The sequence below is a fragment of the Zalophus californianus genome, chromosome 3, assembly GCF_009762305.2.
Source record: "Zalophus californianus isolate mZalCal1 chromosome 3, mZalCal1.pri.v2, whole genome shotgun sequence".
Lineage (NCBI taxonomy): Eukaryota > Metazoa > Chordata > Mammalia > Carnivora > Otariidae > Zalophus > Zalophus californianus.
The window spans coordinates 176802125-176814651 of NC_045597.1; the positions used below are offsets into that span (position 1 = coordinate 176802125).

The 12527-nt window shown below is 51.0% G+C and overlaps 1 protein-coding gene across 2 annotated transcripts; it reads right to left on the bottom strand.

The window, feature by feature from the left end:
* Window positions 1-253: 253 nt before the first annotated feature.
* Window positions 254-4664, bottom strand: LOC113920876 (tubulin alpha-4A chain). 2 transcript variants are annotated; one of them, XM_035726515.1, is made up of 4 exons: window positions 4209-4664; window positions 2008-2230; window positions 1549-1697; window positions 254-1298 (listed from the first exon to the last, which is right to left on the bottom strand). In XM_035726515.1, the coding sequence occupies exons 1-4, from the start codon at window positions 4326-4328 to the stop codon at window positions 327-329; spliced, it is 1464 nt and encodes a 487-aa protein (XP_035582408.1). In that variant the 5' UTR covers window positions 4329-4664; the 3' UTR covers window positions 254-326. The 2 variants fall into 2 exon arrangements, with proteins under 2 accessions (XP_035582408.1, XP_035582409.1); XM_035726516.1 differs by lacking the exon at window positions 4209-4664 and adding an exon at window positions 3978-4090.
* Window positions 4665-12527: the final 7863 nt, after the last annotated feature.

Here is a 12527-nt window from a genome sequence, read left to right on the forward strand (position 1 = left end):
CTGGACAGACAGGTCCGGGAGTCAGTCCTCATTTCCTCTCTACCATCCTGGGCGCCCCCGGGGTCTTACATCAAGGTCCCCGGGGTCACGTTTCCTCAGGCCTGGCAAGGACCCCTTGGCAGGTCTCACCTTCAGCCACAGAAGGGAAAAGGGTCATAGGCAGCAAAGAATGAGGGCGGCAGCAGAAGCAGCGGGCGGCCACAGCACAGACGGGAAGGCAGCAGAGGCTCAAGCACTCACAGAGGGGACAAGGAACCGTGCAAGGAGACTGTTTATTTCGAAAGGATTTTGCAATAAACATAGTGAGTGGGCTCCAGGCAGCTGTTCTATTCTTCTCCCTCATCCTCGTCCTCATAGGAGTCGATGCCCACCTCCTCGTAATCCTTCTCCAGGGCCGCCATATCCTCCCGGGCCTCCGAGAACTCCCCCTCCTCCATGCCCTCGCCCACGTACCAGTGCACAAAGGCCCTCTTGGCATACATCAGGTCGAACTTGTGGTCCAGGCGGGCCCAGGCCTCGGCGATGGCGGTCGTGTTGCTCAGCATGCACACGGCGCGCTGCACCTTGGCCAGGTCGCCCCCGGGCACCACGGTGGGGGGCTGGTAGTTGATCCCAACCTTGAAGCCCGTGGGGCACCAGTCCACAAACTGAATACTGCGCTTGGTCTTGATGGCGGCGATGGCGGCGTTGACGTCCTTGGGCACCACGTCGCCCCGGTACAGCAGGCAGCAGGCCATGTACTTGCCGTGACGGGGGTCACACTTCACCATCTGGTTGGCGGGCTCGAAGCAGGCGTTGGTGATCTCGGCCACCGACAGCTGCTCGTGGTAGGCCTTCTCCGCAGAGATGACGGGCGCGTAGGTGGCCAGGGGGAAGTGGATGCGAGGGTAGGGCACCAGGTTGGTCTGGAACTCCGTCAGGTCCACGTTGAGGGCCCCGTCGAAGCGCAGGGAGGCCGTGATGGAGGACACGATCTGGCTGATGAGCCGGTTGAGGTTGGTGTAGGTGGGGCGCTCGATGTCCAGGTTGCGGCGGCAGATGTCATAGATGGCCTCGTTGTCTACCATGAAGGCACAGTCCGAGTGCTCCAGGGTGGTGTGGGTGGTCAGGATGGAGTTGTAGGGCTCCACCACGGCCGTGGACACCTGGGGGGCGGGGTAGATGGAGAACTCCAGCTTGGATTTCTTGCCGTAGTCAACGGAGAGCCGCTCCATCAGGAGTGAGGTGAAGCCCGAGCCGGTGCCCCCTCCGAAGCTGTGGAACACCAGGAAGCCCTGGAGTCCTGTGCACTGGTCAGACTGAAAGGCAGGAAAGAGAAAGAGCAGTGTAGGTAGGCCAGGGGCCTGAGAAACTCTACCTTCTGGCTCCACAAAAGCCTAAACTCTTTCAGGACTCAGGGCAGATACTAGAAAGTATCTCATAGTGGCAGCATGCTCTGGAACACATAAAATTAGAGATGACCCCCCCCAAAATGGATCCTGACAAAACTATGTTCCTGACCATTAGCATCATCTCAAAAGCCCCCTCCCTTCCATCCCAAATTCTCACCAGCTTGCGGATCCGGTCCAGGACTGGGTCAATGATCTCCTTGCCGATGGTATAGTGACCACGGGCATAGTTGTTAGCAGCATCCTCCTTCCCCGTGATGAGCTGTTCTGGGTGGAAGAGCTGCCGGTATGGGCCATTTCGGATCTCATCTGGAAGGGCGCAAACACATCATTAGGGCACAAACCACAAGGCTGTGCTCAGCAGGGATCTCCCTCCCCCAGTGTGGCAGCTGCGGTCAGATGTATGGAAAAGCTCATCCTTCTGCCAGCCTGTGATAGCAGTGTGTGAGAAACCCGGAGCCTGCCACCCAGGCTAGCCTGCGATCGGCCTCCTTTCTTCAGCTGCAAACAGGGCAAAGAGTTTGTAGGACCAGGAAAGCCAGGTCTAGACAGCAGCTCTCCAGAGAGAAGCTTAGAGTCACAGTCTGCTCCCCTCAGTTCCACCCCATCTTCATCTCACCAATCACAGTGGGTTCCAGATCCACAAACACAGCCCGGGGCACATGCTTCCCAGCACCGGTTTCACAGAAGAAGGTGGTGAAGGAGTCATCCCCTCCACCGATGGTCTTGTCGCTGGGCATCTGCCCATCAGGCTGGATCCCATGTTCCAGACAGTAGAGCTCCCAACAGGCATTGCCCATCTGGACACCTGCCTGCCCCACATGGACTGAGATGCATTCACGCTGAGGAATAAAGAGAGGCGACACAGCATAAGCCCCACATCTGCAGTCCTCACCTCATGAGCCTCTCTTCCACTCTATCACCTACCGGCTAGGATGATTCAGTTGGCGAAAGTGGAGGTGTGGGGCTGGGCAGAGGTCGGAAGAGGCTGGTAGCCTGCCCAGGCTCCCCCGCATAGGACTTAACAACTGGAAACACCCACCCAGTAGGGCAAATCCCTTAGCCCACTTCTCTGTGGGGACCTTGTCAAGTAAGAGCTGTGGCTCCACATGACCCTGCCACGCTGACAAGGCACTCAGGGAGGACAGAGAGGGCAAGTGCATATGAAAGACAGGCAGACACTGCAGTAACAGACAAGGACACGCACCTTCTCAGCTGTTTCCAGCTTTCTACTCCCAAAGCCACCTTCTCCAGCCTGAGAAGGGACAGGTTTTCCAGAGGCATGAGTGTATAGCCAGAAGCCCTCAAGGGGAACAACTAGAATTTCTTAGAACCCTCTCCCCCTTTCTTTCCCACAGGAAAGAAGACAGATGTCTCAGCCTTCTGGCCTGGCATCAATTGACCACACACCCTGACCATCAGGATGCCCTCTCCCCCACCTTTAAATCCCATCTGGCTCTGGGGATCAATCCCAGCTGGCTCCTCTCCCCACCTCCACCCCCGCACTCTGGGTGTCTTCACCACCTTCATCCACCGTGCAGCCCTCACGGAAATAGCAGAGAATGCAGATGGCAGGCACAGGCAATAAGGGCTGTGGGCACTGGGGCACTCGCAGCCTTAGGCTCATCCCTGCCAGTCTGAAATTAACCCCTAAAGAGCCAAAGTGGTGCGGCGCAGGGCCCCGCGCAGCTTCCCTTGCCAACACCGAAATGGCGGGGTGACGGTTTCCAAATACCCAGAAAAGGAAGCGGAACCTGCGGTGAGGCCCCAGAGGTAACCCGCCTTGCCCTGCAGAGGGTGAGCGCCATCCTGCACCCGGGCCCTGCATTCGCCCCCCTTCTAGATTCTTTCCAGTTACATCCCAGCCGAAAGTGAAGATTGGATTTCGGCCCCGGTTCCTGGGCTATAAATACCACCCCCCTACACACACCTCTTTCCCCTCCCCCCAACCTGGCCTGGGCCGGCGCTCTCGCTCAGCGCCAGCTGTCTCTGCCCGTCCGTTCACTCGGCTCCGGGTGGAGAGGGGCCGGCTCGCCTCACAACGCCGAACCCCATTCCCGCCACCCCTCCCGGCTCAGAAGCGGGGTGCTGAGTCACCGGGGGGGGGAGCTGTGGGTAGGAGGGATGCACACACAGTAGGAGGAAAAGGGGATGCTGGACCAAGTAATCTGACCCCCTACCACCTTCTTGGGCTAAGCACGTGTTCGGTCAGATCCAGGGAGCGGGGATCCGGGTTGGGGGGAGGCTAGGGGCGGAGGGCAGCCCAGCGGGTCTCCCTCAACCGCGGAAAGGACTGGGCGCGGGATCACGACTCCCCTTCAGGAGGGTTAGGGCACAAATGCTTGGCGGAGCAGGAGGCGATTTCCAGAAGGACTCCTCTCACCTAGCGAAGAATCCCACCCCACTCCATTCCCCTTCCCCAGCCTCCAAAAGTGGACAGCACGGCTCGGCCAAAGTCACCAGAAGAGAGTGGGGGTGGGGGAATGCACAAACCCTCGCACCTCCTCGAGACCGGGAACGTCGGATGGAGGGTCCCGAAGGAAAAGGGTAATAAGGGGAGGGGCGCGATCCCCGCGGGGCCGCACTCACCATGGTGAGTCCGGGCGGTGGGTCTCACGTAGAGTCCGGGTGACGGGTCTCAGTGAGAACTGCGCTAGCTGCAGTGCCGCACAGCTCTTATAGGCAGGGGGCGGGGCCCGCGCGCTGCGCTCGCCCACTAGGGGCTGAGCGGCCCGGAGGCCACGCCCCCGAATGGTAGGCGGCCCCCGAGGGGTGGGGTGAGGGCGGGTCCCCTCCCCCTGCACTGTCCTGGCCTCTCACCTGTCGGATTTGGGTTAGGTGTAGCGATCCCGACCTTAGCCCTTCGCTCCAGGTTTTGAGCCGACACCCTGGGCTCCCGATCTCCACTGCAGGGGCGCAGGGCGCGGTGCCAGGGCGCATCTCGCCTGCACCTGAGTCATGGGGGCGCCCATCGCCCAAGTGTTCTGACTTAGGCCGAGTGCTGTAGAGGCTGTCCTTGCGAAGTGGCTGCAGTGGGCCTTCGCCCGTGCCCCCCTCCCCGCCCTGCCTCCCTGGAGGCTCTGGCCAGTTCCGGGGGAACCCCTTACAGCGACACACGGCCTGCTGGTCCTCGGCCGGGACGGCTGGCCTTCGCCAATGCCTGTGGGCGGCCGAGGACCAGGAGCTGCACAGTCTGAGCCCCAGGGTGCCGATCCCTCAGAGTACCCCACAGAGCTGAGCCCTGCAGCCTGTCTGCGAGGGCCGACCCCAGGAATCTGGCGCGGCTCGCCGGCTGCGCGCGGGTCAGTGGCCCCGTCATCAACGCCGTCACTATTAGCGAGCCCTCGCCACCGCCACCTGCCCGCTTCCCTGCTGCCAGAACCGCCAGAGCTCTAGGCGGAAGCCCTCGGGACCCGGATTCGCATCCGGACTGCCGATGTGACCTTGGGCAGAGGACCTAACCTCACTGTGTCCTTGGCATATTCATCGGTGAAAAGGAGACAGTGATTCCACATTGTCTGCATTGTTGTGAGGTATCAAAATGTGTGTTGACTCATGAGGAAAAAAAGTGGAGATTCTGGTATCATAGCTGAGTTTTGACTTTCTCATCTTCTCCTGTTCCCCGCCGGGATCTGCGACCGGCATCTTAACGCCCTTGGCGCTCAGGCGGAGGCTTCAACAGCAGTTATTCCTTCTTTCCACATTTCATTTCCATTTCTTTCAAGAATGGCCTTTTCCATCTACTTTTTTTTAAAGATTTTATTTATTTATTTATTTATTTGAGAGCGAGAGAGCGGGAGAGGGAGAGGGAGCACAGAGGGAGAAGCAGACTCCCCGCTGAGCAGGGAGCCCCATACAGGCTCCCTGTATGACCCCAGCGGAAGGCAGCTGCTTAATCGACTGAGCCGTGCAGGCACCCCTTATCCATCTACTTCTGCTTTCCCTTACATACCTTACATTTTCTAGCTATCTCCCTTCACTGGGGAAATCATCAGGAAGTGCCCCATGTACCCATCGGCATGCCCTGAAGAAACCTGTCTCCCAGGCTGGTCCCTTGGAAAAAATTCACCTGCCTCTCCTACCATAGTGTTTCCTAGGACCAGAGCGGTCTGACAGCACAGTAGGCTAAAATAATGGCAATGGCAACTTCCTACCAACAGAGTATCTAATTGACACCTTACTTGGGCAAGGCATGGAAAGGAACACAGTGAAGCATGACAAGGTCTCTCTTCCCTATGCACTTGCCACATGGTTCGGAGAACAAGACTCTTTCATAAAAATGGAAAGTGGCAAGGGCATATAGTGAGGCTGCTTTGGGAAGTGGGGTCCTGGTCTCTACAGAGCAAGGACCCTTGGTGATAACAGAACATATGGTCTCTTGTAGACCTTCCCAGGCCCTTCTTTTTCCCTTGTGCATCCCCAATCTCAGCAGAATGCGTATGGTAAAAGACCTGAGCTCTCTCAGGCAAAACCCTAAACTCCTTTGACCTTCAGGTTCAGGTTCTTCCTTTGTGAAACAGGGATAACTTCAGATTGTGAGGACCAGATGAATGTAGGGATGTGTACATAGCAAAGCACCACGTAAGCAGCTGCATGGATTCTTAGAGCATCTTATTCGTTTTCTTTAGCGCATTAGCACACCAGGCTGCAGTTATTTGTGTACAGGTCCGTCTTAGAAATTGCAAACTCATTCCAGGTAAGGATTGGATCTTATTCATCTTTGTGTCCCTAGATCCTAGCATAGTGCTCAGCAGATAGTAAGCATTTGCTAAATGTGTGTCAGAAGAATTGTTTCACTTCAGAGATGGGAATAAAATTAGGATAGAACTCTAAGAAGCCAGAAGCTGCAAATTGGCAGCCTGGAGACCAAGTTCCCTCTCAGAATTGTTTTGTTTGACCTTCACAGTGTTCATCCCCACAGCATTTAGAATATGAAAAAAAGCAGGAACTACCTTTGTGCTGGAGCATCCCCAAGACCACCCCCATGTCAGGAGATTTACTAGAAGGACTCAGCATAAAGTTAATAAATAACCCCCTAGCTAAGGTTTATTACAGTGATGTAGGAAGGCTGCACAGCTGGATCATAAAGGGAAAAGACACAAGCAGAATCTATGTCCTCTCCCTCCCAGGAGGGCTCACACAGCATTCTCTTCCTCCAAAATGAAAATGGAGCAACATTTCCCTGCAGTGGTTCTGCCCAAGGAAGCCTGTTAGAGACTCAGCACCTAAGGTTTATGGTGAGGGCTGGTCACATAGACACCTCTGCCTTGCACATACCCAAATTCCAGACTCCTAGAAGAAAAGCAGCTGTTCAGCATAAACCATATTCTTTAAAAAAAAGATTTATTGATTTATTTATTCATTTATTTGAGGGGGGAGGGGCAGAGAGAAAGGGAGAGAGAGAATTGTAAGCAGGCTCCACACTAATGCTAATGCGGGGCTCAATCTCATAACCCTGAGAACATGACCTGAGCTGAAATCAAGAGTCAGACACTTAACCAACTGAGCCACCCAGGCACCCCTACAGCATAAACCACATTCTTTACACACACAGTCTAGGCACAACAAATCATCCTGATCCTTTAACCATTGACTTGAAAACACTCTAAAAGCCAAGTTCTCGGATGCCAGCCAAGGGCCGATTTTACAAGCAGACCTTTCTAAGGAGCAGTCTCAACCTGCTGTGTTAACTCTTTCTGCACAGTCATATAAAAATCCAGATTTCTAGCTTATCTTGAAAAGAATTGGAAGATCTGGCTATATCAGGCCTGCATTCCCATTTAGCAACTGTGATAGGCAGAGTTAATAGTCCCCCAAAGATGTCCACATTTTAATCCCTGGACCCTCTGACTGTGTTACCTTACATGGCAGAAGACTGCAGATGTGACTAAGGTAAAGATCTTGAGGTGAGGTTCTCCTTCCTTTTCTGGGTGGGCCAATATAATCACAAAAGTCTTCATAAGTGGAAGAAGGAGACAGGAGAGCCAGAGTCAAGGAAGAAGAGGTCAGAAGCAGAGGTCAAAGTGATGTCATTATTGGCTTTCAAGATGGAAGGAAGCCATGAGTCGAGAAATATGAGCAGTCTCTAGAAGAAGGAAAAGGCAAGGAGCAGACTCTCCTCTAGAATCTCTAGAAGGAAGGCAACCCTGCCAACCCCTTGAGTTTATTTATACCTAAATAGGTTCTGGTATTAATTCCAGTGGGGGATGGGGTGGGGAGGGCTTCCCCATACACCACCAAACAACGCTCAGACACCTGCAGGGTGTCTTAAGAGTTTAACTCAATTCTGCCACTATCTACTAGAGATAGCAACAGATTCCACAAGCTGAGGGTACTGTCCTATACAACTGCCTCTCCAGCACCCCTGTTGTTCCCTGGGCTTCGGACCAACTGGCTATAAATTAGAGGTTCCCATGGTCTCCTCTTGGGTTTGATTAATTTTCTAGAGTGGCTGACAGCACTCAGATGTTTCACTTACTGTATCATTGGTTTATTATAAAAGAATATAAATCAGGAATAGCCAGATGGAAGAGATGCATAGGGCAAGGTGTGGGGAAAGGACAAGGAGTTTCTATGCCCTTTCCAGGCATGCCACTCTCCCAGTATTTCCACATGTTCACCAACCTAGAAACTCTCCAAACCCCATCCTTTTGGGTTTCTATGGAGGCTCATTACATAGGCATGGTTGTTGAATCATTGACCGTTGGTGTTTGCATTCACTCTCCAGCCCCTCTCCCCTCTCTGGAGGTGAAGAAGGGACTGAAAGTTCCAACCCTCTAACACTTGGTTGGTTCTACTGGCAACCAGCCCCCAACGTTAGGTGCTTTCCAAACCTTAGGTGCTTATGTCATTAGCATAACAAAAGATATCTTTATCACTCTCAACACTTATGAAATTCCAAGGGTTTTAGCAGCTGTGAGCCAGGAATCCTAGACAAAGACTGAATATATATGAGGAATATATTTTGGTCATCTGAATAACCACATAAATATTTTTCTTATAAATCATAGTATTGTAATCCCCATAAGACCTCTTTTGGACTTCTGATCTCCAGAACTGTACGATAATAAATTTATGTTGTTTTAAGCTACTAAGTCTGTAACACTTTGTTACCACAGCAGTAGGAAACCAGTAGGGCAACAAATGGAGTGGGGTGGTGACTACCTTCTTAGGATGGACAGCAAGCTGCTCCAAATCACTCATTTCACGATTTAGCATCATATGATCAACTGTAACATATTTATGTTACCCTGGCCCTTAGCAAGGAGTTTATAACCCCTGAGCAGGGCTTCTGGCAGGCAAGATGGAGAAGACAAAGGTGCAAGGAGAAATGTCCAAGGCATGTTAATGGAATACAGATTCTGCTTCTGCCTCTGTGTGTGTGTGTGTGTGTGTGTGCATACGCTCGTGTATGTGTGCACATGACTGTGAGTGTGTATGTATCTCCTGAATTAGGGCCATAATGTCTGGATGGGTATACAGGTAGCAATCTATATTACCAGATTAAAAACTTGAACATTTTTTTAAAGATTTTATTCGTTTATTTGAGAGAGAGAGAGAGAGAGCATGAGAGGGGGGAAGGTCAGAGGGAGAAGCAGACTCCCCGCTCAGCAGGGAGCCTGATGCGGGACTCGATCCCAGGACCCTGGGGTCACGACCTGAGCTGAAAGCAGATGTTTAACCAACTGAGCCACCCAGGCACCCCGAGAACTTGGACATCCACATACATGTACAGAATCTAGAAGATGATGCCGGGCACTTCTTCATTTTCCCAAATGAGTCACTGCTTAGTCTGTCTGCCCTACAAGGGTGTCCAGCAGACCACTCTCTCTCTTTGGATCTCTTTCCCCCTTCCCCTTGCCCTTTGTTATCTCCATCTTTTCTAACCCCTTCCCAGAGTCTCACCTCTGTCTTGGAGCAGTGCAGCAGGGTCCTCAAATTTAAAATGTCTCCAGTGATTCCATCTGGGAAAGGTGGAACTGAGCCTTAGTGCACATCCTTCCAATTTTTTAGACTGGAGCATCTACCAGCTGTCCTCCTTCCCACAGCACAATCTTTCCAAAGGGATATCTTCACGTCTTCTCTCCTCTTCACTGTCCACGCAGGCTTGGTTCACATGCTCTGCTGGGATGCTCTTGCCAAAGTCCCTAGTGACTTCCAACTGACCAAAGCCAAAGATCACGTTTTTACATCTTTTTCAGCCTCTCACCAATATTTGAGATAGTTGATCCTTCCTTCCCCCTTGAAACACTTTCTTCTTGGCTTCAATGACACACCCCTCTCTTGGTCCCAGCCATTCCTTTTTGGTCGTCTTTGACGGCTTACCCCTAATAGGTGTTTCCCATAGCTCAGTCCCAGGCTCTCTCTTTTCCTCCCTGAAGGGGCAATTGTTGAAGGTACGTGAAGAGTATATGGGGTTTTATTATATTATCTCCACTTTGGGGTGTATTTTTAAACGTCCTTAATAAAAAGTTACTGTAACATTTTAGGGTTATTAAAAAAGAATGTATACATTCACAACCAAAGAGAAAGAATAGAATAGAAAGAAATATCACCTTTGTGCTGATAAGTCTCAAATTTATATGTCCTTTAGGACTTCTCTGAATATCAGACTCACATGCTTATTTGCTTTTTTGACATTACCACTTAAAGCCTGTTAGACATCTCAAATATCACACATTCAAAGTAAAACTCCCAATGTTCCACTCTCACCCTGCTCCCTGCCAAAAATGTTTCTGTCCTAAGGCTTCCAAGGCTTCTACCCACGTGCTTACATTAAAAACCTAGAATTATCCTACATTTCTCTTTCCTTTCTTTTTTGGTTAGACTTTTCTTGGCTGCAAATAATGGAAAGCCTAACTAACAGAGGTTTAACATCCTTAAACAATGAGGATATTTATTATCCTGCAAGAAATCTGAGTGTAGGGCAGTCCCAGGGTTGATTCAGTGATGTTACCAACAGCTCCAGTATTTCCAGCTATCTGCTCTGGCATCCTCAGTGGGCTGGTGGCATCCTCCCTTATGATCACAAGATGGCTGCAGCAGCTCCAAGTGTCATGTCCTCATTTGCTAAGGCTGGGAAGGTGGAAGTCCTCCCACAGTCTCTTTTTATCAGGGAGAAAAACCTTGCCTTCAAGCACCCTTGTAGATTTCCCTTATATCTCACTAGCCCCTTGCCTAAACCAGTCATTGGAAGGAGGGACTGGAATTACCATTAATGGTTTAGACTAATTTATATTCGCACCTAGGTCTGGGAAAGGCCATCTTCCTTGAGCAAGTGGAAGGGTAAATAATTATACAAATTCAGGACCCTGCCAGCAAAGACAAAATAGAGGCAGGGGGCAGGTAAGGCTGTTGGGTAGATCTGCACACCCCACATTAGTGTGTCCTATGACTTTATTTCGAACCCAGCTACTTCCCACAATCCCTGCCCCAGTCCAAGCCACCATCCCTCATTCCTGGATGCCAGAAGTAGCTTCCTAATTGGCTTCCTGCTTTTCTTTGGAACTCCTGGACTTGCTTACCCTTATAATGCTTCCTCTACACAGCAGCAGCTATAATCTCTCTAAAACACAAAGTAGGCAGTGATGCTTGCTTAAACCCTCCCACTGCCCCAGTAATGGAAGCCATTCTTTCAAGACTCCTTTACCTCTGTGTTTTCAGCTTGCAGAGCTCCCTCCCTCCCTCCCTCCTTCTCCTTGAACACACCAAGTTGGCTCCTTTGGCCTCACTATTCTCTCGACCTGGAGCGCTATGATCCAGATCTTGTTATGGTTGACTCCTTGGCATTCGGTCTCAGTTCAAACATCAGCTTCTTTCTCTTCCTTCCTTCCCTCCTTCCTTCCTTCCTTCCTTCCTTCCTTCTTGCTTTCTTGCTTTCTTGCTTTCAACATCAGCTTCTTAGAGAGCTGTTCCCTCTCAATAGTAGCTCCCCATCTCTTTCTGTGCCATTATCCTGGTTTATTTTCTTCATGTGTTTATTTCTATCTGAAATTTCCTTGTTTTTTATTTAATATCTGTCTTCTCCAAGAAAATGTAAGCTCTTTAAGAGCACAGACTCTTTGTCCACCACTGTATCCTTGGCACCTGGAATAGTGCTTGGCACATAACAGACACTCAATAAATATTTGTTGAAGAAATTAAGATACGGATTTCCTCTCATTTCATAACTGAGATACATTTAAAATCTCAGTCTCTTTACTCTGTTGTACATAAGACCTTCCCCCCTGCCTACCTTTAGGGTAGTTTTCTTTCCAGAGTTGGTGATGTCTACATTGACTCTTGAGATGCCCAACTTTGAAGGCCAGTTGGGAAGTTGAAGTGCTGGACAAGAAGGTTTTGGGCCCCGTGGGCCCTCTGGGAGCCCAAAAGCCTCCATCTGGATAATAATTCCTGAGGCCTATGCCTTCATGGATCAACCCAGTGTAGGCTGGGCTTGCTTACCTTTAAAGTGTTGGTTGGCTGTGTCTTCTCTCTGGGGATTTTGGCCTCTTAATTCCAGTTGGGAGAGTGATGACTGCAGTCCACAGTAAAAACCAAAGTTAACCCTCTTGATATTCTGGGTCACTCCCTGGCATACTGTGTTGAGGAGGGCTCTGAAAAAAGCCCCCAACCTCAAAATAACTCCCCCACCATTTGGCACCTTGACTGAAATTTCATATTAGCAACTGCTTCGTGGATAAGGTTGTTAGACAAAATTCCTTTATTTGCTAAATCTGGCCTTCCTATTCCTGGTCATGGTTGCTGACTGGAAGAATGACTGGATGGAGAGGCGTAGTGAGGTTTCTAGGCAGCATTAGAGGCCATTTGAGGTTAGTGGTCATACATTTGAAGTCAGGTCAGTCCTCCCAGTTCTGGGTTTTTCTATAGCCACTGTTTAGCTGGGTCAGGACAGGCGCAGAGTTGGTGAAGAACCAGGGTTGTGGTTTAGTCAAACGAGAATGCTGAAGCTGGAGGGAGGCAAGGGAGTGATCATGGCCACCATGGAATTTAAGATGGAGAGGAAGGAGATAAAGACACAGGAAGGGGATGAGGGACAGTGAAACCTCTGCCTTGTGGAAAGGGGAGAAGCACTGAGCCTGAGTCCCAGGTGAATTTCAATTCCACCACTAATGAGCCCCCATGTGACCTTGGGCAAGA

Excerpts from the sequence above, each read along its gene's own strand:
- LOC113920876 (XM_035726515.1), bottom strand. The coding sequence starts at position 4,328 with ATGCGCCCTGGCACCGCGCCCTGCGCCCCTGCAGTGGAGATCGGGAGC. Across the intron at positions 2,231-4,208 it reads ACCTAACCCAAATCCGACAG|CGTGAATGCATCTCAGTCCA; the intron begins GTGAGAGGCCAG and ends TTTATTCCTCAG. Across the intron at positions 1,299-1,548 it reads TGGACCGGATCCGCAAGCTG|TCTGACCAGTGCACAGGACT; the intron begins GTGAGAATTTGG and ends CCTGCCTTTCAG.